Here is a 27,898-nt window from a genome sequence, read left to right as displayed (position 1 = left end):
AGCTTTGAAGTCCACGCTCGCTGGATCTGTTGTGCCTTCTCTCAACACCACTCCCTTGCTAACACCTGGCAGGCTTAAAGTAAATTTCAGAGTTTTCCCCCCTTTAACCAATTTTAGAATTTGCAATCTGTTGTCTGACAAGTTCACATGGCATATCTTTTTGTAAAATATTTCACACATTTAAAAATGCATGTTTGTAATGCTTGAATTATTCAGAAAGTGCATAGTTCTAAGAAAAAAATGAAAATAACTGCTCATTTATATAAATGTCCTGAGGGTGACAAAATTCATCCTTAATTCTGTTTATAAAACTTTCATGCATTTGTGATTTTGAAATAATAAATGTTATTCTAAACACTCTATTCTCCTTTCTGTAAAATAATGCGGAGACATTTATAGGAGAAGAAAGATATTGGAGAGGATAGATCAGGAATTTGTTTATATCTTGATTGCTCCAGAAAGAGTGTAAGGTGGCTTATGAAGATATGTAAAGTACTAAGATTATCATAAAAGAAAAACAAGGTTTGGGAACAAAGTAGACTCAGAGTCCAGAGGAAATGACCATCAAAATATGCAAGTTGGCCACACATTAGGCTCTAAGATTTTTAGCAGTCAGTTTGAAAAGGGAAGCCTGAGGATTAAGGCCCACTCACCTGAATTTCTGTTCTAACAAGACCTGACCTGTCACTTACAAATGAACCAAGATGGCTAATTAAGCAGTTGCAGAGGGAAGTGTACTTTGTGGGTTTGGGCAGAGAATTACAAGAACTGGATGTCCTTCATCTGAATCTCTAATGAGCCAAGCCCTTCCTCATTGTTGCGTCTGTTTCCGTGTTCTACTTTCGCTCTCATCCTGTTTGCTCTTTGAGTCTCTGCATACCTTGCTTCACCACCTTAGAGACTGCTGTTCTGAGGACAGTTCTGTTGTCACAGAAGTGGGGACAGAGACACACTGAGGCAGAGGAGCCCCTTCATCGTAAGCAGGATAAGAATAATCATAATCCAGTAAAACCAAATACTTCAAGAAAAAGAATTGCCCCAGGGTTGTTGAAGCAATGTAAAATCATAAAGTTGGTTGGAGGTTTCACCAGAGATTTTCACAAGTCTTGAATAATTTGCCTTGAGCTGGAATTAAATTTTTTTCCTACATTTAAAACCATAAGGAGCTGAGAAATTGGTTTGCAATTAGGAAAAAAAAGATGAAAGAAAGATAGAAAAATAATTCATTACAGGCCCATTAATTGCCTTGAAATAAAAGAGGTCTTGATAGATGCTGTGGAAAGAAAAAGTCTAAGGCACTGTTGTTGTGCTCTGAGACACCAGGACTAGGAACGGCAGTTATGGTTTCCACGGCCAGTGGACACTTGAATCCTGTAGGAGAGGCACGGGCAGTGGCTGGGTGGATTCTGAGGAGGATGAGGAGTCTACTTTTAGCTCAAGTCACAAGAAAGGACATGGTTCTTGGAAAATGGGCTGGCTGTCCTCTGGTGGAATTGCTGGGAAAGGCAGTCTGGGTGAAGCGAGTAAAATAATCAGATATCTGAAGGAAAGAAAATAACACGCACTGAAGCAAAATGGTGACTAGACATTTCTGTTGAAAGTAGTGATAAATAAAGATGTAAGAAACTGTGCAATGTCTGAAGGCCTATCTACAAATTTTGTATCTATCACATAAGCAACAGAGAAGGTTGAAATTTCCAGGCAGAAGTGACATGATCAAATTTTTAGGAAGGTCCTTCACTTGAATCTCTAGTCTCTTTCCTTTCCACTCATGCTACTCAAGCTGCTCAGGGACCTGCCACTTTCTAGAGCACATGTAGTTTTTCTCTGCCTTCCAGCCTGTGTAAAAATCTGCCTGGAATACTCTGGAATATTCCGGGCATCCTGGTCCGTGACCCACCCTATCTCTCTTTTACTTTCTACCACAACAAACCCTTGTTCACTCATTTTGCTGTGTGTTCTAGTGCTAGTTGACCCCCGACCCCCCCATTGGACTGTAAACTTTTTGAGAAGGAAGAGGCTGTGGCTATCCTGCTCACTATATACCCAGTGTCTCACACATCTGGCAAGTGATGTGTCTGCAACACATGCGCTGAGCAAATGAACGTGTCTGGAGATGAATCAGTTTAGCAAAGAGACTGGGGATGAAGTGAGCTTCCCATTCCACAGTAGGTAAAGTAGGTATCCCATTCCCACTGGATCTGTGAGAGGTGCTAAGAACACAAAGACAGACAGATGTGATGCTGCCCTCAGGGTGGCCAAATTCAGGGGGAAAGGCTGATGTGTCGTGCAGACATAGTATGAGATTGTGATAAGTGCTGTAAGAGAGATTGGCACAGTAATGCCACTGGGTAGGGAGTGACTGGCTCCACCAGGGAGGCTGGGGCAGGTGATCTCCAGGAGCTGTGTGTGCTGAGCTCTGAAAAGTGGTAAGCAACTGTGGCCACAGCATGCTCCTGGGCAGGAGTGGATGCATGCTTACACTGCATGCTTTCTGGGATGGGTGACCAGTTTAATGCACCTACAACTTAGGGAGTTGTTTTTATTCACCCCAATTTTTTGTTTGTTTATTTTATGTGGACTTATAGTCAAATCTAACGTTGTAAAAGGAGATGACGCTGGGCTGAAAGACAGGGAAAGAACACAGGGGGACAGATTTTCATCTCAGCCTGAAGGAAACCTTGGGCAAGAGTAGGACTCTGAAAAGCAAATGGGCTGACTCAAGATAGTGTTTCTCATCATTGGCGATACACCAGAAATGTTGGAGGATTGAGAGTGTTGGAGAGGAAGGGCGATTGCCTGGATTTGAATCCCAGCTGTGCCCCTTGTGAACTATGGGCCCTAAGTCACTTAGCCCTCTGTGCCTTAGTCCTCTCATCATAAAATGGTATTTACCTCATACGGTCGTTATGAGGATTAAATAGATTTAAACCTGCAAAACACTTAGAGCAATGCCTGGCATGTGGTAACTACCACACAAGTGTTATCTGTGTTGATGGTGATGATGATGATCATGATGGTGATCATGATGATGATGATGATGATGATCTTTATGATGATCATGATGGTGATGATGGTGGTGATGATTGGTGGCTGAATCCTATGCCTTTCGAGGAAGTTTTAAAATCTGAGAGTCTATAAGTCTGTCACTTGTAGGAAGGGACACACTTAAATTATATATATGAATTTGTGTTATGCTACATTTATGATGCTGAAAATTCAGATTTTGAGTCGCCCAAAATAACCCATCGGATGTAGTGTATCTTAACAGAACTATTGGCTTAACATGACAGAAGTCTGTAAGGGGCTGCTCACCTGGCAGTCACTATTCTGGCAGTTGTGGTGACGGCAAGGGGGTTTGAGAGCCCTTGGGCCTGGAAAACCTATTTCTTGTTTGCTGCATCATTCCACATCCTGAGTAACACAGGACAATCTGCTCATTGCTATGACTTCATGCCTAGCATCATTTGGGTTATCACATCTAATCATCTAATTTGGAAGGTTAAATCTCATTTATTTAGCAAATTCATCTGTGCAATGAGAATAATTTTGGGAATTAAAAGAGTATAAAGCACTGAGAACTATGCCTGGCACATAGCAAGTGCTTTATAAATTCTAAGTCATTTAGTTTTCATAATAACTCTGAACTACATAGAATTATTATGATTTTCATCGTAATGATGTGGAAACTGATGTACAGAGAGATTAAGTAGCTTTCAAGATCATGCAGCTGTCTAAGAGTAGATTTCAACCCAGGGCATGTGGCCTAGAGTTCATTCTCTTAACCCCTGAACATTGTGCCTCAAGTGCCTGTGGCCTGTTGTCTTGTGGTGGCTGTGGATTGGCCCACTGAACTGAGACAGAAATGTAGTTTTACAGGATATAAGATTTATTATTAATATTTTGAGAATTCATCTATGGGTGGCATATGATGAAGAAGGGTTTGCTTCCTATTAAAGAATGTCCTTATTAGAATGTATCTATCAGCTGCCTGCCTTGTGGGAAGTCCAGCATGTTCTCTTTAGATGAGGAAACCATGTCTTTATGCAGACTTCTATCAAATGCTTTGATGAAATAGGACAACAAGCACAGCGTATTGTAGCATTATTTGATAATTATAATATATAGGACAGAATGATTTACTGAAAATAAAAGTTTATTTTGTTATACTATGCTTTCTGTACCTCATCTGTAACAACTTAGCTAGTTATAGAACATTCCTCATTTGTACTTTGGAAAGAGTAGGGTATTTGTTTGCACTTTGTTTAGCTTTACTGTGGTACAAGAAACAATTCTCAGGGTTATCCCAATTATAGGTAAATGTTGGTAAGTGAGACTACTTGAATACTGATAACATCACAATTTACTATATAAATAATTACCGGTTAATATTGTAAATGGGGGCATACTCAAATTGTTTTAGTTAATGTAAGTAAATTTTTCCTTTTCTTATGGTTAATTCTAAAATATATTTTCATGACTTTTATAAACATGATTGAGGAATTAGGATATTCAGACTGATTAAAAGTGATAGAATCTCTTTACCTTTATAACTCTAACAGTTGGCAAGCAGTGTACGTGACTGGTAAAGATGAAGAATGAGTGGAGATGACTCATTCTCAGTTTGGGGCTCCACTCTAGGCCAGAGAGTTTCTAGCTGTATCTGTCAGCTCTCTGTTCTGATTGCACATTGGAATCGCCCAAGAAGCTGCAAAAGTGCCTAATGCCCAGGCCTCCCCCAGGTCTGGATCCCCAGGACTGTGTAAGGTACTAGGGATACAACATTGAACAGCAATAGGCAAGCTCCTGCTTGTGTCGAGCTGACAGTATAACCAAGGGAGACTGAAAATACATAAATAACTGTAAGATATCAGGTGGTGTTACAAGCTATGAAGAAAAAGCAGCATAAGATAGAGAGAGTAAATGTTTAAGTCAAGGATGTCTAAATCTTGGAAAACCCCTACATTTGACATAGCTAACTTGTTAATTGTTGGCTTGGGGAAACACTCATTCCCTTTACCGTCCCCTCTGCTTTTGTGACTGTCTTTATCCTGTGCTGAATTGTCATCCTCAAGTCCTCTGTGCCTTTATTTCTGTAGCTTCCAGCCATTAACTTCGATAGTGCCAGAAGCAGCATGACGAAATCTGAGCCTGCCAGGGCGGGTGGACACAGAGCTCGAGGTCAGTGGCACGAGTCCACAGAAGCCATTGAACTTGAAAATTTTAGGTAAGAAATCCAGTATGTCCCTTACCTTCAGCAGCCTGGGCCGCTAATTAGCCCAAAGATTTATTTAAGTTTGTCACAGGAGCTAAAATTTAAAACCCATTTTAAAATTTACCGTGGGGATTCTTAGTTTAATAATTTTAGTTAGTGCTTAACCTGTTCCCATAAGTACTGTGTTCATAGCAGGCTGAATGGCTGCAGGTGAAAGTGACGTGGGAGTTTCAGGATACCCTCTTGACATACATTTAACATTTGCTCCATGAGGAAGTGGCTCAGGCTGTTGACCTGGCGAGGCTGATAACAAGCTTTGTCTTTAGCTTTTGGCCTGTGCATATCTTGCCAGCTGTGAGGAAGCATAAAGAAGCACCTGCTGTGAGCAGATGTGATGGCTGAAGGCTGTGGTTGTCAAGGCCATAAGACTTTCAGTTGAAGCATCACCCTCCCCTTTCACATTGAAAGTGTCAGCCCCTGTTTTGCTCTCCTGTTGCCATGGAGACCTCTTAGAAGCTGCACACTGTCGTGGGCCACCCTCCTTCCAGGAGCTGGTTCTCTCCATTTTACAGTTTGTTAAGGTCATTTGGCACCAAGTGTCATGTAAATAATGAATGACATGAAATATCAATATATATATTCTATGGCCATCATCAGAAAATCTACAAACAATAAATGGTGGAGAGGGTGTGGAGAAAAGGGAACCATCTTGCACTGTTGGTGGGAATGTAAATTGATACAGCCACTATGGAGAACAGTATGGAAGTTCCTTAAAAAACTAAAAATGGAACTACCATATGACCCAGCAATCCCACTACTGGGCATATACCCTGAGAAAACCATAATTCAAAAAGAGTCATGTACCAAAATGTTCATTGCAGCTCTATTTACAATAGCCAGGACATGGAAGCAACCTAAGTGTCCATCAACAGATGAATAGATAAAGAAGATGTGGCACATATATACAATGGAATATTACTCAGCCATAAAAAGAAACGAAATTGAGTTATTTGTAGTGAGGTGGATGGACCTAGAGTCTGTCATACAGAGTGAAGTAAGTCAGAAAGAGAAAAACAAATACTGTATGCTAACACATATATATGGAATCTAAAAAAAAAAAAAAATGGTCATGAGACCTAGGGGCAAGATGGGAATAAAGACGCAGACCTACTAGAGAATGGACTTGAGGATACGGGGAGGGGGAAGGGTAAGTTGGGACAAAGTGAGAGAGTGGCATGGACATATATACACTACCAAACGTAAAATAGATAGCTAGTGGGAAGCAGCCGCATAGCAGAGGGAGATCAGCTCAGTGCTTTGTGACCACCTAGAGGGGTGGGATAGGGAGGGTGGGAGGGAGGGAGATGCAAGAGGGAAGAGATATGGGGACATATGTATATGTATAACTGATTCGCTTTGTTACAAAGCAGAAACTAACACACCATTGTAAAGCAATTATAATCCAATAAAGATGTTAAAAAATTAAAAAAAAAAATATATAAATATTTAGAATGATTATTTATTTGGCCTAGGTTTTGTTTCCCTGTTATTTTATGACAATGACTTTAATAGTCCACAAACATCACATGATGTTACATGAGTTAATATTTTTAAAATACGTGTTTAGTGAGGAACACAAAATTCTTTAAAAATTGTTACATATTCAGTCTGCCCATGTCCATGTACTAAGAAATGACAGCCCTGGCTAGCTTAGGGACACACAGTCAGTCCCATGACACCTGAAAGACTGTGAAGGCAGAACAGAACAAACGGCAATAATAAGGATACAAAACCTGCCTCTGAGGTGGTGCATCCATGTAATTCCAGCGTATTTCTCCTAGATCTTAAAATTGGTCTATTTTAACGGGCACAAAAGTATTGTATTATATACTACATAGTGATATGACCCTTTTGTGCATTACCTCTTATCCTTTCCCAGTTTTAAAGTGGAATGCTTTGGGATATTTTTAACCTCTCTGATGGCTGTAATATCAGGAAAGAAAAAACTGAAGCTAGAATATCTCACAACTTTGTTGTACACACACCCACCCCCACAATCCACAACCACAGTCGAAGCGGTGTTGACCAAGAGGAAATATGCATGGCGTCCAGTGGTGTTAACAACTAGAGCGGCCACAAGCCATTGTGGGTAGTAAAGTAAAGGGAGGGATCCTTGTCTACCTGTTTCATGGCTGTCTAGATCATGTGCCCAATCATTCTTTCTCTCCATATGCCCTTTTCTTCCCTCTCACCAGTTTTAGCTCTTAAATGTTTATAGGGAATAATTTAGTTAATGTGGTAAAATGAAATATATATGCTATAATCTTTATTATTAACTTTATAATTGAATTTCTACTTCCTATTTTAACAACTGATACTTGCTTTGGTGATACACTGAATCCCAAAAATCCTTCAATATCTTCATGCATACAGGTGATCTTTCTCTGCATTGTTAATTTTGAGGCAGCCTAAATAATTTTTACTATAAAATGCTTTTCTGTTTGTTTCATCTCAGTATAAACTACAAGAATGAGAGAAATTTCAGCACACATCCCCAGCATAAACTATTTCAGGAGATTTTTACAGCCTTGGTGAAAAATAGACTCATATGCAGGTAAGATTGTCCCAGGAAAGAAAAAGACATTTACCCAAGAATGGCATATTTTATATATCTTATTTCTAGCATATGGTTTGAAGCAGTTTACAAGACTGAACATAGCATGCTCAAAGGACAAAGCAGAGCAAAGACCATTTCGAAGGAGGTGAATGAACAGGCATTGCAGATGACCTCAGTTAAATCCCTCTGGTTAGGCCTGAATTTAGCTGAATTTTATGATAGACAGGCAAAATGAGAAAACACCCAAATCACACTGTTTTCCTTGTCTTGAGTTTGGATTCTCAGAAGGCATTTATTGCAGAGACATCTGGTAGCACCGTGGCCAGCATCCTCATGGTATAGGTTTGCAGTCGATAACAAGTGCTGATTAACTGGGCCGCCTCAGCCTGGACCTTGGGGAAAGGATGGGGGTGAGACATCCAGTCACAGCCTGGGGACGACATCTCTTCTCAGGACCAGATCAAATGTTCTTTCCTTTGCTCTCCTTTGTCTTAACACAGGTGCAGTGTGGTGCTGTAGGGAAGGGCTCGCTAGCAGGTCCTCGAGATTCTCTCTCGAAAATTCCAGGGGTTTTCAGTGAGCCATTGACTGGTGCTGGATTGCAGTCAGGAATGAATTTTCTCTCTGTTCTGGGTTGCTTGCAGTGAGAGCTATGCTGCTGCCAGACTTTGGGAGCAGACTTTGTTGGGAGAAGGAGCCTCCCAACATCCTTCATGGTCGGACATGGCCTTATACTCTTCCCAGGAGGCCCAGACCCTCTCCCCACAAGCACTGGCTGAAAAGCCCATGAAGAACCTTGAATCTTCTCCATCACTTTGGGACTTGATTGAGATATCTGAATTCTGTCCCAGTGAGATGGGAAAAATTACCCTTATTCTGGAAAATAGGAAAAATCTTAATAATTTAATGCCTGACCGAAATAAAACTCTGACTTGGTCCAGTGCTGTAGGTGACTGTAAGTAGAAAAGCATCCCTAAATACAGTCTAAGTGGTGGTCTAATGATTTGATCTTTTGGATGGGTTATTTAGTATTGCGTATTTATGTACTGGACAGTGACTGCCAAGTACATTGGTTTAGTTTAAAACAATCCAAGGTTGGGACTGCATCTGTCATGCCTTTTTACTTGGTTTAAGCAGAAGATTATTAGACTTGCTCAGATGATACAAGAAGCCTAGAATCTTTACCAAGGTTATATAATTTGGTCACAGCTCAGCTCTTGACAATATACTCAAAGATTGTTAAAAGATTAATGACCATTGCAAAGGACCTGAGGTTGTCCTAGACTGTTTCTTCTTGAGCTTGACGAGAGTAGAGCAATGGTTAGTAGCAGAGTAATTATGCCTGAAATGGTATTGGAAAATGAAGTTCTTTAATTTGTTTTGAAGACAGCTATCATAGACTCCTCAGGGAATGTCCAGTAGGCCATTTGTCAGGTTGGTACTTCGGGTGAAGGCAGAAGATTTCCTATATTAAGGATGTAGAGACCTTACTGTGTCTCTGCACTGAAGGCACTGGGTGCAGGAATTGTTAGGGAAAACATCTGGGTAAGGGTTGGCATCCAGCCGTTGAAAGAGATCTTAACAATTCTGAAGTCAAGAGATCTCTTGTCAGGACCTTTTCAGATTCTTAGTGATTAATGAGGCATCTTAGATTGGATGGAGTTACTGGCTTGCAACATGATCAGTCCCTGGAAATCTTTAAACCAGGAAGCGATGATTATAAATGTCTTTGCTTTCATAGTAGGAGAAGGAATTTAGCAATGTTGAACATCAAGAGCATCCTTTTATGTCATCCTTTCACTGCTGAGAGGTTGTTTTGTTCAGTTCTATTCTAAAAGCAGGGTTGGGTAAAAGATGGATTAAGTATAAAGGTCTTCCATTGTTTCTCACCCCAGATAACCTCGTTTGTTTGGTCAGAACTACCTTTTTTTGTTTCTTTACCCTCTAGCTTTAGACTAATAGAAGAATTACATCTCAGGGCCTTTCCTGGTATGGCTTCCTATCCCCTTTCTTTGTGAGCATCAGATTTGATGTTGCCTGGAAGGCTTGGATTCAATTCAATAAACAAATTATTGATCATCACTATGTGCAAGGAAGAGAGGGAGCACATGGTGGAGAAGGAAGGGAGGGTAAAAATACAAAGATGAGTAGGACATGTGGTCCCTTTCTTCCTAGGGACTCACTCTGATCAGCCAGTTACCCAGCATCTCAATACAAAGAAAATGTGATAAATATAAACTGTATTAATACAACCAAGGGATGGATGAGATTGCGGGAGTGGAGGTGTGGTCTTTGTTCCAATTCTGGTTATAGATAAGGTTGGGCATATTCTGGATGTTATGCTGTTCAAGTTTACTCTGAGAATATGACTGATTGGGAATTGAGTCTCATTTACTTATGCCCAATTGACATTCTTCTTGTTGTCCCTCTTCTATTTCACTTTCCCCACCTGCAGTCTCCCCTAAACCACACTTCCGGATACCCCCTTTTCTGGGTTTTTTCCCTAAGGTTGACCTGTGATTGAGCCTTTGTTCTCAGAAATAAAATTGCCAAGCAGCATCTGAAATGAGACAAGAATTGTTAACCCAGAGTCAGATAAGGCAAGATCTCACGGTAGATCTCAAAGGGCAAGTGCTGAACCTGAGGTTACTCTGGGTTACACATGGCAATGAATCTTGATGTGTGGCAGGGTATGGAAATGAATTTTCATCTTCTAACTTTTCTTTCTGCCCTAAGATCATTTGTCCACAGTAGAGTCTGCCATTAGAAAATACACCCACCTCTTTTTCATCTCATTTGCCTGTGCAGGAAAGCACAAAGGGTTATGAGGTTGTGTAGGGAAGTAAAAATTGTTACAAAGCTGACACATTTCCCAGTTAACTGACTACGTATACAATCGGCCTCTATTCCAGTATCTCTTTTGTGTAACTCTTCCTCCGAGGCCCCTGTCGGTCCATTCCTTGCTGATTGCCAGCTGATGTGAAGATTCTGTAATATAATACAAATAAACATAATCTGATTTGTGAAATGAACTAGGGAATCTGACTAAAGATGTAGAATTTCATGAAGTTACTGAAAGTGATGGTGCTGAACTGGTGGGATCTGACAGATGAGGCCCTGCCAGAATCAGACGGCTTGACAATTGTAGAAGTTACAAGGAAGGTGACAGGATGGAACTTCAGAAAAGCATGTTTTGAATAGCAAAGAATAGGAGAGGGCATTAGGAAAACTTGATGGATCTTTCTAATATATTTGCAGAAATGAACCTCTTTTATGCTGCAAAAGTGAAAAGTAAATTTGAGGAAATAGGATCATGTTATATGACTTTGTCAGAAAACATATGCCAAAAAGTGTCAGCAGAACCCATTCTTGCTTTGTTCTAGTCATTAGGGCAGAGTTGCATTATAAGTTAAATTTTGTTAAATGTAAGATAAAATATATCTAAGTTTCATAGTTATTTTTTAAAATAATATTTTAATTACATCTTGTCCCCTGCTATTTAATATGAAATTTGGAGTTATTTTAAAGTGGGGTCTCAGGAGTTCCCTGGTGGACTAGTGGTTAGGATTTTAGGCTTTCACTGCCATGGCCCGGGTTCAAGCCCTGATTGGGGAACTGAGATCCCGTTAGCCACATGTCACAGCCCCCAAAAAAGAATAAATAAATAAAGTGGGTTCTCTTTTGGGTACTATTATCCCAGAATTGCCAGGATATCTCCTCTTCTCCCACCTGTAACTTTTGTAGAGGTATGTTCCAGGTTCTCTAAGTTCTGTTAAAAGAGAACCACCTCGTCTAATTAAACATGACTTTATTTTTTTGTCCAAAAGTGCAGTCACATTTCTGATAAGAACAAGTTGGCATCCTTATTATTTTACATCACATTTCCTGAAATATCTGCTGCAAATTTGAAATATTTTGGAAATGGGTCTATAGGAAGTCTAGATTGGGAAGCTATTTACATTCTCTACGGGAGCTCAAGAACTGCTTGAGCTAGGGGAAAATATCTAGTCCAAATCATCACAATCCTGTTAATGCCATTAAGTGTTCTGGGAATGTCACAGAAACCTCTAACCAAGAAGGCCTACATAGTTATTTGTTTGCTAGTCATACCGTGGTTGTCCGTGTCCACACGAGGACCGAGGTCATGATGCAAGTGAGTCTTCTTTGGAGCTTTACCTGATCTTCAGCCTTGGCTCTCTTGACCCCATCACAGGGGATGAGGGGAGAGGACAAGAAGGTCAGAAACAGCAGCAATCTCTTCAGTGTCTCGATTAAGTTCTTAAAATTGTACAAAGTTGATGGAGAGACGCTTTTTCTGTGATTTTATCTCATCAGGTAGTAGAGAGGCCAGTAGGGGCCTTTGAAGACTTCCTCCTCGCCTAGAAAAAGAGAAGCCTGGGCCCTTTGGTAAAGTCTGTCAGATAGTTCAGAACTTCCTAGAGAGATATTCAACTCAGCCCCACAAATTAGATAGAGATAAATGTTCATTAAGGTCCCCAACATCTTAGGTTTGTGTCTTTAGGTACTTTAAAAAATCTGATGGTCAGGGTAAAATTCCTTGACTGATTCACAGTTTTCCTTAAGGTCTTTTTCCTTCTTGGCCTCATCTCTCCCTCCTGCCCGGTGCATCCTTTGGGCTCACCAAGGTCAGACTGCACCCTTTGTTGTTTCTTGGAAAGTTATTCTCTCTCTTGCCTCTGAGCCTTGGCCCCTGCTCATCCTTGCCTGAAGCCTGCCATCCCCACCTCTTTGCCTTCCTGGCTGTTCTGGCCCCTCAAGTGGCCCTGGGCCCGTGTCCCTCCCACCACACCCTGAGCTGAGCTGAGCTGTTGGAGAACAAGGCTTGGGTCTTTTTCCCCAACTCAAGCCATTGACATTGGTTTTATTGGGGAGTGTGGAGGCTGAGAGTCTTCATAAAGTCAAATTTCTTTGCATTAAATTCTTTTTATCACTGTAAAAAGTTTGAAAAACACAGAAAATTATAAAAAATGAAAATTTACCCTTTATACCACTCTTAGAAATGGCTACATTAACTCTGGCTACATTTCCTTGTAATTTTAAAAAAGTATATGCTTTTTTACTTCACATATGTGAGAGATTATTATGCACATACAAAACTGTATGTGCTTTTTTAAAATTTTTATTTTATTTTTATACAGCAGGTTCTTATTAGTTACCTACATTATACATATTAGTGTATATATGTGAATCCCAATCTCCCAATTCATCCTGCCACCACCACCACCCCCCCTCGCTTTCCCCCCTTGGTGTCCATACGTTTGTTCTCTATACCTGTTGTCTCTATTTCTGCCTTGCAAAGTGGTTCATCTGTACCATTTTTCTAGATTCCACATATATGCATTAATACACGATATTTGTTTTTCTCTTTCTGACTTACTTCACTCTGTATGACAGTCTCTAGGTCCATCCATGTCCCTACAAATGACCCAATTTCGTTCCTTTTTATGGCTGAGTAATATTCCATTGGATATATGTACCACATCTTCTTTATCCATTTGTCTGTCAATGGGCATTTAGGTTGCTTCCATGACCTGGCTATTGTAAATAGTGCTGCAATGAACATTGGGGTGCATGTGTCGTTTTTTTTTTTTTTCTTTTTTTTTTTTTTTTTTTAAACATCTTTATTGAAGTATAATTGCCTTACAATAGTGTGTTAGCTTCTGCTTTATAACAAAGTGAATCAGTTATACATATACAATATGTTCCCATTTCTCTTCCCTCTTGCATCTCCCTCCTTCCCACCCTCCCCATCCCACTCCTCTAGGTGGTCACAAAGCACCGAGCTGATCTCCCTGTGCTATGCGGCTGCTTCCCACTAGCTATCTATTTTACATTTGGTAGTGTATATATGTCCATGACACTCTCTTACCCTGTCACATCTCACCCCACCCCCTCCCCATATCCTCAAGTCCATTCTCTAGTAGGTCTGTGTCTTTATTCCCGTCTTGCCACTAGGTTCTTCATGGCCTTTTTTTTTTTTTTCCTTAGATTCCGTATATATGTGTTAGCATACTGTATTTGTTTTTCTCTTTCTGACTTACTTCACTCTGTATGACAGACTCTAACTCCATCCACCTCATTACAAATACCTCCATTTCATTTCTTTTTATGGCTGAGTAATATTCCATTGTATATATGTGCCACATCTTCTTTATCCATTCATCTGTCGATGGACATTTAGGTTGCTTCCATGTCCTGGCTATTGTAAATAGAGCTGCAATGAACATTGTGGTACATGACACTTTTTGAATTATGGTTTTCTCAGGGTATATGCCCAGTAGTGGGATTGCTGGGTCATATGGTAGTTCTATTTTTAGTTTTTTAAGGAACCTCCATACTGTGCTCCATAGTGGCTGTATCACTTTATATTCCCACCAACAGTGCAAGAGGGTTCCCTTTTCTCCACACCCTCTCCAGCATTTGTTGTTTGTAGATTTTCTGATGATGCCCATTCTAACTGGTGTGAGGTGATACCTCATTGTAGTTTTGATTTGCATTTCTCTAATAATTAGTGATGTTGAGCAGCTTTTCATGTGCCTCTTGGCCATCTGTATGTCTTCTTTGGAGAAATGTCTCTTTAGGTCTTCTGCCCATTTTTTGATTGGGTTGTTTGTTTTTTTAATATTGCATGAGCTGTTTATATATTTTAGAGATTAATCCTTTGTCCATTGATTCATTTGCAAATATTTTCTCCCATTCTGAGGGTTGTCTTTTAATCTTGATTATAGTTTCCTTTGCTGTGCAAAAGCTTTTAAGTTTCATTAGGTCCCATTTGTTTATTTTTGTTTTTATTTCCATGACTCTAGGAGGTGGGTCAAAAAAGATCTTGCTGTGATTTATGTCAAAGTGTGTTCTTCCTATGATTTCCTCTAAGAGTTCTATAGTGTCTGGTCTTACATTTAGGTCTTTAATCCATTTTGAGTTTATTTTCGTGTATGGTGTTAGGGAGTGTTCTAATTTCATTCTTTTATATGTAGCTGTCCAGTTTTCCCAGCACCACTTATTGAAGAGGCTGTCTTTTCTCCATTGTATACTCTCGCCTCCTTTATCAAAGATAAGGTGACCATATGTGCATGGGTTTATCTCTGGGCTGTCTACCCTGTTCCATTGATCTATATTTCTGTTTTTGTGCCAGTACCATACTGTCTTGACTACTGTAGCTTTGTAGTATAGTCTAAAGTCAGGGAGTCTGATTCCTCCAGCTCCGTTTTTTTCCCTCAAGATTGCTTTGGCTATTTGGGGTCTTTTGTGTCTCCATACAAATTTTAAAATTTTTTTGTTCTAGTTCTGTAAAAAATGCCATTGGGGGCTTCCCTGGTGGCACAGTGGTTGAGAATCTGCCTGCTAATGCAGGGGACGCGGGTTCGAGCCCTGGTCTGGGAAGATCCCACATGCCGCGGAGCAGCTGGGCCCGTGAGCCACAACTACTGAGCCTGCGCGTCTGGAGCCTGTGCCCCGCGACGGGAGGGGCCGCGATAGTGAAAGGCCCGCGCACCGCGATGAAGAGCGGTCCCCGCACCGCGATGAAGAGTGGCCCCCACTTGCCTCAACTAGAGAAAGCCCTCGCATGAACCGAAGACCCAACACAGCCAAAAATAAAATAAAATAAATAAATAAAGTAGCTATAAAAAAGAAAAGTGCTTTTAAAAAAAAAAATGCCATTGGTAATTTGATAGGGATTGCATTGAATCTGTAGATTGCTTTTGGTAGTACAGTCATTTTCACAATATTGGATTCTTCCAATCGAAGAACATGGTATATCTCTCCATCTGTTTGTGTCATCTTTGATTTCTTTCATCAGTGTCTTATAGTTTTCTGAGTATAGGTCTTTTACCTCCTGAGGCAGGTTTATTCCTAGGTATTTTATTCTTTTTGTTGCAATGGTGAATGGGATGGTTTCCTTAATGTCTCTTTCTGATCTTTCGTTGTTAGTGTATAGGAATGCAAGAGATTTCTGTGCATTAATTTTGTATCCTGCCACTTTACCAAATTCATTGATTAGCTCTAGGAGTTTTCTGGTGGCATCTTTAGGATTGTATGTTTATAGCATCATGTCATCTGCAAACGGTGACAGTTTTACTTCTTCTTTTCCAATTTGGATTCCCTTTATTTCTTTCTCTTCTGATTGCTGTGGCTAGGACTTCCAAAACTATGTTGAATAATAGTGGTGAGAGTGGACATTCTTGTCTTGTTCCTGATCTTCGAGGAAATGCTTTCAGTTTTTCACCATTGAGAATGATGTTTTCTGTGGGTTTGTTGTATATGGCCTTTATTATGTTGAGGTAGGTTCCCTCTATGCCCAATTTCTAGAGAGTTTTTATCATAAATCGGTGTTGAATTTTGTCAAAAGCTTTTTCTGCATCTATTGAGATGATCATATGGTTTTTCTTCTTCAATTTGTTAATATGGTGTATCACATTGATTGATTTGCATATATTGAAGAATCCTTGTATCCCTGGGATAAATCTCGCATGATAAAAGTATATGATCATTTTAATGTGTTGTTGGATTCTGTTTGCTAGTATTTTGTTGAGGATTTTTGCATCTATATTCATCAGTGATATGGTCTGTAATTTTCTTTTTTTGTAGTATCTTTGTCTGGTTTTGGTATCAGGGTGATGGTGGCCTTGTAGAATGAGTTTGGGAGTATTCCTTCCTCTGCAGTTTTTTGGAAGAGTTTGAGAAGGATGGGTGTTAACTCTTCTCTAAATGTTTGATAGAATTCACCTGTGAAGCCGTCTGGTCCAGGACTTTCATTTGTTGGAAGATTTTTAATCACAGTTTCAATTTCATTACCTGTGATTGGTCTGTTCATATTTTCTATTTCCTCGTGGTTCAGTCTTGAAAGCTTATACCTTTCTAAGAATTTGTTCATTTCTTCCAGGTTGTCCATTTTATATGCATAGAGTTGCTTGTAGTGCTCTTTTATGATGATTTGTATTTCTGTGGTATCTGTTGTAACTTCTTTTTCATTTCTAATTTTATTGATTTGAGTCCTCTCCCTCTTTTTCTTGTTGAGTCTGGCTAAAGGTTTATCAATTTTGTTTATCTTCTCAAAGAACCAGCCTTTAGTTTTATTGATCTTTGCTATTGTTTTCTTTGTTTCTATGTCATTTATTTCTGCTCTGTTCTTTATGATTTCTTTCCTTCTACTAACTTTGAGTTTTGTTTGTTCTTTTTTCTCTAATTCCTTTAGGTCTAAAGTTAGATTGTTTATTTGAGATTTTTCTTGTTTCTTGAGGTAGGATTGTATTGCTATAAACTTCTCTCTTAGAACTGCTTTTGCTGCATCCCATAGGTTTTGGATCATCGTGTTTTCGTTGTAGTTTCTCTCTAGGTATTTTTTGATTTCCTCTGATTTCTTCAGTGATCTCTTGGTTATTTAGTAACGTATTGTTTAACCTCCATGTGTTTGTGTTTTTTATGTATTTTTCCCTGTAATTTATTTCTAATCTCACAGTATTGTAGTCGGCAAAGGTGCTTGATATGATTTTAATTTTCTTAAATTTACTGAGGCTTGATTTGTGACCCAAGATGTGATCTATCGTGGAGAATGTTCCGTGTGCACTTGAGAAGAAAGTGTAATCTGCTGTTTTTGGATGGAATGTCCTATGAATATCAATTAAATCTGTCTGGTCTATTGTGTCATTTAAAGCTTGAGTTTCCTTATTAATTTTCTGTCTGGATGATCTGTCCATTGGTGTAAGTGAAGTGTTAAAGTCCCCCACTATTATTGTGTTACTGTCGATTTCCTCTTTTATAGCTGTTAGCATTTGCCTTATATATCGAGGTGCTCCTATGTTGGGTGCATATATATTTGTAATTGTTATATCTTCTTCTTGGATTGATCCCTTGATCATTTGTAGTGTCCTTCCTTGTCTCTTGTAACATTCTTTATTTTAAAGTCTATTTTATCTGATATGAGTATAGCTACTCCAGCTTTCTTTTGATTTCCATTTGCATGGAATACCTTTTTCCATCCCCTCACTTTCAGTCTGTATGCATCCCTAGGTCTGAAGTGGTTTTCTTGTAGACACATATATATGGGTCTTGCTTTTGTATCCATTCAGCGAGCCTGTGTCTTTTGGTTGGAGCGTTTAATCCATTCACATTTAAGGTAATTATCAATATGTATGTTCCTATTACCATTTTCTTAATTGTTTTGGGTTTATTCATTTATTTATTTATTTTTGGTTGCATTGAGTCTTCCCTGCTATGCACAGGCTTTCTCTAGTTGCAGCGAGCAGGGGTACTCTTCATTGCGGTGTGTGGGCTTCTCACTGCGGTGGTTTCTCTTGTTGTGGAGCACAGGCTCTAGGTGCATGGGCTTTAGTATTTGTGGCTTGTGGGCTCTGGAGTGCAGGCTTAGTAGTTGTGGTGCAAGGGCTTAGTTGCTTCACAGCATGTGTGATCTTCCCGGACCAGGGCTCAAACCTGTGTCCCCTGCATTGGCAGGCAGATTCTTAAACACTGCACCACCAGGGAAGTCCCTTGGGTTTGTTTTTGTAGGTCCTTTTTTTCTCTTGTGTTTCCCACTTAAAGAAGTTCCTTTAGCATTTGTTGTAGAGCTGGTTTGGTGGTGCTCAATTCTCTTAGCTTTTGCTTGTCTGTAAAGCTTTTGATTTCTCCATTGAATCTGAATGAGATCCTTGCTGGATAGGGTAATCTTGGTTGTAGGTTCTTCCCTTTCATCATTGTAATATATCGTGCCACTCCCTTCTGGCTTGTAGAGTTTCCGCTGAGAAATCAGCTGTTAAGCTTATGGGAGTTCCCTTGTATGTTGTTTGTAGTTTTTCCCTTATTGCTTTTAATCATTTTTCTTTGTTTTTAATTTTTGTCATTTGATTACTCTGTGTCTGTGTCTCGGCATGATTCTCCTTGGGTTTATCCTGCCTGGGACTCTCTGCGCTTCCTGGACCTGGGTGGCTATTTCCCATGTTAGGGAAGTTTTCAACTATAATCTCTTCAAATATTTTCTCTGGTCCTTCCTCTCTCTCTTCTCCTTCTGGGACCCCTATAATGCAAATGTTGTTGCATTTAATGTTGTCCCAGAGGACTCTTAGGCTGTCTTCATTTCTTGTCATTCTTTTTTTCTTTATTCTGTTCCACAGCAGTGAATTCCACCATTCTGTCTTCCAGGTCACTTATCCGTTCTTCTGCCTCAGTTATTCTGCTATTGATTCCTTCTACTGTATTTTTCATTTCAGTTATTGTATTGTTCATCTCTGTTTGTTTGTTCTTTAATTCTTCTAGGTGTTTGTTCTTTAATTCTTCTAGGTCTTTGTTAAACATTTCTTTCATCTTCTTGATCTTTGCCTCCATTCTTTTTCCGAGGTCCTGGATCATCTTCAGTGTCATTATTCTGAATTCTTTTTCTGGAAGGTTGTCTATCTCCACTTCATTTAGTTGTTTTTCTGGGGTTTTATCTTGTTCCTTTACCTGGTACATAGTCCTCTGCCTTTTCATTTTGTCTGTCTTTCTGTGAATGTGGTTTTCATTCCACAGGCTGCAGGATTGTAGTTCTTCTTGCTTCTGCTCTCTGCCCTCTGGTGGATGAGGCTATCTAAGAGGCTTGTGCAAGCTTCCTGATGGGAGGGACTGGTGGTGGGTACAGCTGGGTGTTGCTCTGGTGGGCAGAGCTCAGTAAAACTTTAATCCACTTGTCTGCTGATGTGTGGGGCTGAGTTCCCTCCCTGTTGGTGTTTGGCCTGAGGCAACCCATCACTGGAGGCTACAGTGTCTTTGGTGGGACTAATGGTGGACTCTGGGAGGGCTCATGCCAAGGAGTACTTCCCAGAACTTCTGCTGCCAGTGTCCTTGTCCCCACGTTGAGGCACAGCCACCCTCCACCTCTTCAGGAGACCCTCCAACACTAGCAGGTAGGTCTGGTTCAGTCTCCTATGGGGTCACTCCTTCTTCCCCCTGGGTCCTGATGTGCACACTACTTTATGTGTGCCCTCCAAGAGTGGAATTTCTGTTTCCCCAAATCCTTTCGAAGTCCTGCAATCAAATCTGGCCAGCCTTCAAAGTCTGATTCTCTGGGAATTCCTCCTCCCGTTTCCGGACCCTGAGGTTGGGAAGCCTGATGTGGAGCTCAGAACCGTCACTCCACTGGGTAGGCTCCTGTGAGTCACCCACCCAGTGGTTATGGGATATGATTTTATTGTGATTGTGTCCCTCCTACCACCTCACTGAGGCTTCTCCTTTGTCTTTGGATGTGGTGTATCTTTTTTGGTGAGTTCCAGTGTCTTTTTTTTTTTTTTTTTAATTTATTTATTTACTTATTTTTGGCTGTGTTGGGTCTTCGCTGCTGCGCGAGGGCTCTCTCTAGTTGTGGCGAGCGGGGGCTATGCTTTGTTGCAGTGCACGGGCTTCTCACTGCAGTGGCTTCTCTTTGTTGTGGAGCACGGGCTCTAGGCGCGCGGGCTTCAGTAGTTGTGGCACACGGGCTCAGTAGTTGTGGCTCGCGGGCTCTAGAGCACAGGCTCAGTAGTTGTGGCGCACGGGCTTAGTTGTTCCGCGGCATGTGGGATCTTCCCGGACCAGGGCTCAAACCCGTGTCGCCTGTATTGGCAGACGGATTCTTAACCACTGCGCCACCAGGGAAGTCCCTCCAGTGTCTTACTGTTGATGATTGTTCAGCAGTTACTTGTGATGCTGGTGCTCTTGCAAGAGGGAGTTAGCACAGGTCCTTTTACTCTGCCATCTTGAACAAATCTCCTCAACTGTATGTGCTTTTATGCAGAGTAGAATCCTTTAGAATCTTGTCTTTTTGTCTCCCTTTTGTTCTAAGTTTCACAACGTTAAATGTAGAAAGGAAGAAAATAAGCTTGTAGGCCTCAAGCTGATTCCTAACTTGGAGGAAATATCTAGCTCTTACATGTTAATTTCTCCTAAAATGTTATTTAGAGTTTATCCCAAACTTAAATTGTGTATACACGCACACTATATGTATATACGCACACACAAAAGTGTCATCCGATTAGAGCTGGAATGGACCCTGAAGACAAAATCCATTCCACCTCTTTTGAGAGATCCAGTAGCTGAGGGGCTGAGGTACAACCTTGACTGGTACTGTGTTCTCCTCCGCCTTGCTGATTCCCTGGTTCTTTATTAGCCAAAGTATTGGGTTTGCCAAAAAGTGCCTTTGGTTTTTAAGAAAAAATAAAAGACACATTTTTCATTTTCACCAAGAACTTTATTGAACAATGTATTCACCCTTTTGTTCCACTACCTTCTGCCAGTTTTCAGCCAACTTCATAATTCCATCTTCCCAAAACTTTTTATCTTTTTGAACAAAGAACTGTTCCAAGTACCTTTTACAATCTTCCAGGGAATTGAAAATTTTTTCCATTAACAGAATTTTGTAAAGACTGAAATAAATGGAAATCTGAAGGTGCAATGTCCTTTGAATACAGCGGTTGAATCAGAACTTCCCAGCCAAGCTGTAACAGTTTTTGCCAGGTCATCAAAGAAACATGTGGCCTTGCGTTATCCTGATGGAAGATTGTGCATTTTCTGTTGACTAATTCTGGATGCTTTTCATTGAGTGCTGCTTTCAGTTGGCCTAACTGGGAGCAGTACTTGTTGGAATTAATTGTTTGGTTTTCCGGAAGGAGCTCATAATAGAGGACTCCCTTCCAATCCCACCATACACACAATATCACCTTCTTTGGATGAAGACCAGCCTTTGGTGTGGTTGGTGGTGGTTCATTTTGCTTGCCCTATGATCTCTTCCATTCCACATTATTGTACAGTATCCACTTTTCATCACCCATCACAATTTGTTTTAAAAACGGAATGTTTTCATTACTTCTAAGTAGGGAATAGCATGTGGAAATACAGTCAAGAAGGTTTTTTTCGCTTAACTTATGGGGAACCCAAACATCAAAATGATGAACATAACCAAGCTGGTGCAAATGATTTTCAACGCTTAATTTGGATATTTTGAGTATCTCCCATGTGGTAAAATGTTGATTGTTCTCAGTTAATGTCTCGATTTGATTGCTATCAACTTCAACTGGTCTACTCAGCTGTGGAGCATCGTCCAACGAGAAATCGCCAGCACAAAACTTTGCAAACCACTTTTGACACGTCCGATCAGTCACAGCACCTTCTGCATACACTGCACAAATCTTCTTTTGCGTTTCAGTTGTGTTTTTACCTTTCTTGAAATAATAAAGCATAATATGCCGAAAATGTTCCTTTTTTTCTTCCATCTTCAATATTAAAATTGCTACACAAAAATTCGCCAATTTTGATGTCTTTTTTTAAATGCATGCTGATATGACAGCTGTCACATACAATCTAACAAAATTGTTTCGAATGAAGTTAAAGACAACTAAGTGCTACTAGAGCCATCTTATGGAAAAAACTGAACAAACCTTTTGGCCAACCCAATATGTTTAAAATTGGTTTTCAGGTTTGCCCCACAGAAAAGTGTCACTTGAGTAATTATGTTCTCTCTTTTCTACTGTTTACTACTGCTTCTTGTGAAACTCATTCACTTGGATATCTAACAGGCATGAAATTAAAATGTTCCCACCTTCCCAGGAAAGGACTGCTTGTTCTTTGGCCACACATAAGCACCAGAACCTGTTTTAAACCTGACCAAATCAGTAAGTGACAACTTCCCATCAGTACATGAGCTTCTGAGAGCCAGGGAGTAAGCTGGAACACATTCCAGGAACCCCCTTTCCATGGCTAAAATCAATCAGTCCCCAAAAACCCCCACTTATGAAAGTCCACCCGTTCCTGAACTCCTCTATCAGCTTTGCTTTGAGAGACTAAAGTACAGCTCTCTCCTGCTATAAATTAGTCTTTTCTTTCACATATTGATTGGTGGACTTCTTTGGGCATCTCAAAGCTAACATGCCTAAAATGGTTTGATTTCTCTTACTCAACTTGCCTTCCTCTAAACTTTAGTCTTTCCCAGCTATTAACCTAGTCCTAGCTGCCACTGTCTCTTGCTTGGACCATTGCAGTGGGCTAACTGGGCTCCTGGCTTTGACCCTTGACTCCCTATGGTATGGTGTTCCTAACAGCACATCCAAAATGGTCTTTTCAGAATTTGTCCCATAATGTCAGTCCTCTGCTTAAAGCCTTCCCGTGACTTTCCAGAATAAAAAGTCCAAAATCCCTATTCCTATTCTACAAAAGACCTACAGAACTGGCTCCTACCACCTCTGTAACTTCAGCTCCTATTACGCTGTCTTTGCTCAGTTTGTTCCAGCCCCCAAGGGCTTCCTTGCGCAAACCAGTGCACTCCTGCTCAGGAACTAGATACTTAACTCTTTCGCTGTTCTGACCTTGACTCACTCCTCAGTTCACACAGATGCTAACCGTATTGGAAAACCCTTCTCTGACTCTCCTTAAATAGCATTCTCAGGACTCCCTAAATGCTTAACTTTAGGGTTGTTTTTCTCTGGTCACCACCTGATGTGCAGTTTTGTTTGTTTGTGTGTGTTATTGGTCTTCTTTCTCTAAATGGTAACCTCTGTGAACACAAGGGCATGGTTTTGTCCAGGCTGTAGTCCTGGGCGTTTAACAGTGCCTGGCTCCCAGTAGGTGATCAGCAAATATCTGAAAGCATTCAATCTCTGAAACTTTCACCAGCCATGGAGAAGAAACAGCTAGAACAGTCCTTTCTACTCAATATCTGTCTGACTTTTGGGACCAACATGACGAATTGGATGGACCTCTGACTCGGTGTCTCTTCTGGGCCAGGTTTAATTGATGACACTACCCATTAAGAATAGTGGAACAAGTCAGTAAAGATTCCTTGAATACTCATTTATAATTCATTTCTTCACGTTTTCTTATTCCTTTTAAGTTTTACATGTCTATTTTGATGTGAATTTTGCTTTTACAACTATCCAAAAAAATAGGGCTCCGTCGTATGAATTTGAGGTAATATTTATACTGAAACAGGTTTGAATTTCTCCACTTTTAAATTTTTAGTGGAACGTGGTAGTTTTTTGGTGGTGGTTGTTTTGTGCGTTAATGAAAAGGGCAATCTAAATAACACCTCCTCTGAAGACGCTGCTTTTTCTGGGTGAGAGCCAGCTGAGGTTGTGACCTCTGGCATTTGCATCAGCCCCTGGATGGAGTTAACCCCAGACCGTGTGACTCTCAGTGCTCAGTCCTGCAGCTTTGTGACTCTCACATCACATACTGGTTTCTTTGACTGCATGGGAAGGTGAAACCCCAACTACCCTTTCTCTTTTCAAATGCTATGTCTCTGGTGGTACCATTTTTTCTTCTCTTTTTTTATACTGATAGCAGAAAATGGCATCTGATGCCTAAAGCGATGTGGCAGGTGGTCGTGGACAAAGGCCGTGGGGCCTGGTCATACTGCCATGTGGTAATAGTCCTGTGAAAGCAGTGGCAAAAGTTCAGTCACAAGAGGGGATACATTTTTGCCTGGTCATGAATCTGCTGCTGTGCAGCTGCTCTATTGGAACACAGCCTCCAGGGAAACACTGTCTTTGCCGACAGACAAGGTTTTCAGAGCTACCTCAGGAGACCCCTCACCACTGTGCAGATCATGCCTGCCCCCGCAGTAGACGTATCTAAGAGCCCCTTTCTGTGCCGGGTGGAGGTGGGGGATGCGGGAGCCCTGGCCTGGGAGTCAGGGCCCAGCTCTGCTACCTATGCGCGCTCTTGGATCCATCACCTGGTTCCTCCTCAGTCAAATAAAGGCAGCCATCTTTAGAGTCTGTCATTATTATTCTCTGTAATCCTCTGCTTACACTAGACTCGGTGTGTTTCCTAGTCCCCCGACTCTTGACAAACAGAGCTCTATATCACCTTACAGAACATGCCATTCCCCATGAACAGCAGAGCTCCAGCCAGTGAGCCAGGTCCTTGGGTGAGGGGGGAGGTTGAGGGCTGGAAGCCATGGAGGGAACAACTGCTCCTCAGAGGTCAGTGCTCAGAGGGGAGGCCCTGCAGGACCCAGACACCAGGAATTCTATTTACATTTACAACAGGCCAGAATCACATAGAAATATTAATAACTTTGGGCCACAGTTCCTAAATTGTAGAACAAAAAAATGCCATTTGCTTGGAACAGAACTTTGAGACTTTTCTGGAACTCTTCATTTGTTTACACTCCTTTTATGGTAAAAACAAAACAAAAACCGTTCCGGAATTCTTTTTCTTTTCTTTTTTTCTTTTAGAGGTGAGAAGAAACAGAACAAAAAACCTTTTCATATTTAATGTGAAAAAACATTAGAAAGGCCATGGACTTTCCTCATGAAGATTGTATATTCTTAACAGGAAAAATTTCAAGTACACACATATTTGTAGTGTGAGTCATCTTTCAATATGTCCCATGGCTTCTCCTCTTAAATAATGAAGAGCAGCCAGCATTAAACCTCGGGAGGTTACCAGCAGCTGTTGCAACTGGATCATTATTCCTGTTAGATCTTTGGGATGTACTGTCTGCACTGCACTGCAGGCTACACGCTATCTTTAGCTGACCCCAGCACCTGGAAGGGAGACTAGTCATGCGCCATCCCTCTACTTATGAGATTAAAGGTATTCTCTCTCTAATAGGAGCCTCAGAATAACCACATCCTTACAAGTGTTCCCAGAGGTGATTGTTTTAAATTCAAAATGTACTTCAAATTTGCATTATTTTTCCCAGTACAAGGAACTTAGGATGAAATATAGTGCAGCTTCCCACTGTGGCCTTGGATAATTCTGCCTGGCTGCAGGCCTCAGATGGGTTGAGTCCTGCCTTTATTTTCAGAAGAAACTGAGCTTTGCCTCCATAGCAGAGGTGTCACTGTCGTGGTGCCCTGGCTATAGGAGGGCTGTGATGTGGCTGTGGCAGGCAGCTCTTGCCAGGAGCCTTGGTGATGGCAGGAGGAGTGACTCCCAGCCAGTGATGTTCTTGGGACATCTTGCTCAACCTTTATCTGCAGAACCAGGCCTCTGCTGGGGACTCTAATTTATAAGAAGCAGTCAAACATCCTTGGGAATATAAGGCTATGGGAAAAGCGTATTTCCAACTTCCTTCCCATGAGCTAAGTTAGTAGATGGAAGGAACAGTGAGTGGCTTGTGGCGGAGTGTAAGGGGGCTGGGCTGGGGGTGACACCTCCAGTGGCAAGAACTACAGATGTTTGGCTTGCCTTCTAGGAGGGTGTGTCTCGTGTACTCAGGTCTGAGATGGGCAGGTTTGGGACAGAGTTGAATTTCTCAGGATTGTGGAAGAGTCAAAGCTGAATTTCCCACCAAAGGTCAAGGATCAATATCGGACAAGCCAGGCAAGGGCTGGCTTGGGACTGCAGCTCAAGTAAATGCTCCACTTGACTGAGGGGCAGATCTTTAAAGTATCCTAACTTTACTGGATGTACAACCAGCTCAGCTGTGGAGGTGGGAGAGGGTAGGAGAAATTATGTGGATTCTAGTCCAAAGTAGCTTCCATTATCTTTCTGTTTTTCTTGGCTATGTATGAAATAGCAGACACATTTTGTTTTAGGTTTTTGTTAACATTTGCACCAAGTGCCACTGTTGGACTAGTTTGGAGAGCAGTGTAAGACGTGTCACCTGGCAGGGACTAACTTCCGCAGGTGATGCAGGCAGGTCCAGTGCTCAGCAGTGCTCAGACCCCCTTCCTCACCTCAGGAGTCCAGGCTGTGCTGTGTTGGTGGCTTCTGCACCTTGACATACACTTTGGTTAGAACAACTGCGTGTGACTGGCCTCATGTCACGTCGGAGGACATCTATATAGTTGTATGGGAGGTTCCAGTGTTAAGAAGTCACACCTAGGCTGCTTCATGGGAAGTACCAAAGGCACAGGCTCCCAGCCCAGCCCAGCCATGTTATGAGAGGGTCAGTGTGTCTGAGAGAGCATGGGTGGGGGCAGTGGAGAGCGGGGGGAATGAGGTCTGAGAGGCAGTGTGGAGGCCGGGTCCTGTAGGACCTCAGGGGCCGTGAGGACTGAGTGAGAGGAGAACTGTTGGAGGAGGGCAGGGGAGGGTGTTTGTCTCCTTGGCAGACGTGTGAAGATTGAAGTTGGGGACAAAGATGGAAGCAAGAAAGCCAGATGGGAGGCTTTTGCAATAGTTCAAGCAAAAGATGATGGTGGCTTGAACCACGGTCATAGAAGACGAGGGAGTGAGAAGTTGATCTCAGAGAGACAGCGGTGAGTGGTCTCGAAGCGGGATCTTATTTCCCTGCCCAGGAATTGGAGCTGAGTAGCCTGGATGAAAACCAGGAATCCTAGCCGCTAGTCCATCAGGGGCTGGAGGCTAGAAGCAAAGTTCCCCTGGCTCTTGCCCCTGTTTGAAAGCAAGAATGATTCAAGGAGGCAAAAACAGGTACGAAGTTTATTATTAGAGACACAGCACAACATGTGGGAGAACACACAGAGAAACAGTGTATTTAGACAGAAACAAAACAGGAGTACACACCTGGAGAGAAAGGGTGTGGGCATCCTCCTGAATGAGGAGTGCAGTAAAGAGGCGGTTAAATCATTTATATGGGGCGGTTCTTCTGGGTCTTCCTTCTCCTCTGGCCAGTTATCTCGCTTCTTTCCCCACACCTGACCTGTCCTACTGCCCTGCCTGATATGTGTGCACATCTTTTTGCCAAGATGGATTCCAGTGCAGAGGCTAACGGAGGTTTGACAGCACCTGTTATGGGATGATGTTGCCCCTTTTTGACCCCAAAGGAGCCTTCCTGCGCATGTGCAGTCAGGGAGGTTTCCTTGACTTCAGTAGTGATAGATGTGGTCGTTTTATCTCTTTACTCCCCCTCAGAGCTCAGCTCCTGCCACTAGCTTTGTCCTTGGCGTGTCCAGGGAAAACAAAGCTCCAATTTATTCTGCTTGACGAACTCCAGCTGCTCAGCCCAGGGGCCCATCTACCTCCTACCTCAAAGTGGTGGGAATGGGGAGATATTTTAAAGGTAGAGCAGACAGGATGTGCTGAGGGATTGGATGAAAGAGGTGAGGGAAGTAGAGGAGGTGAGAAAACACCCAGGGTTTCAGTCTGATCAACTGGAGGCCCGGAGGGGTGAGGCGTGGTTGTGTGTG

At 41.5% G+C, this 27,898-nt stretch overlaps 1 protein-coding gene across 2 annotated transcripts in view; it reads left to right on the top strand.

Moving 5' to 3' along the window:
* The window catches only part of NEK10 (NIMA related kinase 10), a 306,143-nt gene that overhangs the window by 30,253 nt on the left and 247,992 nt on the right, over nt 1-27,898 (top strand). For both annotated transcript variants that reach the window (XM_036870615.1, XM_036870614.1), the window contains exons 5-6: nt 5,100-5,227; nt 7,731-7,829. In XM_036870615.1, coding sequence (XP_036726510.1) covers nt 5,100-5,227; nt 7,731-7,829 — 227 coding nt within the window. The remainder of the gene's footprint in view (nt 1-5,099; nt 5,228-7,730; nt 7,830-27,898) is intronic.

Source organism: Balaenoptera musculus, chromosome 11, assembly GCF_009873245.2.
Source record: "Balaenoptera musculus isolate JJ_BM4_2016_0621 chromosome 11, mBalMus1.pri.v3, whole genome shotgun sequence".
Lineage (NCBI taxonomy): Eukaryota > Metazoa > Chordata > Mammalia > Artiodactyla > Balaenopteridae > Balaenoptera > Balaenoptera musculus.
This window is presented reverse-complemented; position numbering and strand designations above follow the sequence as displayed.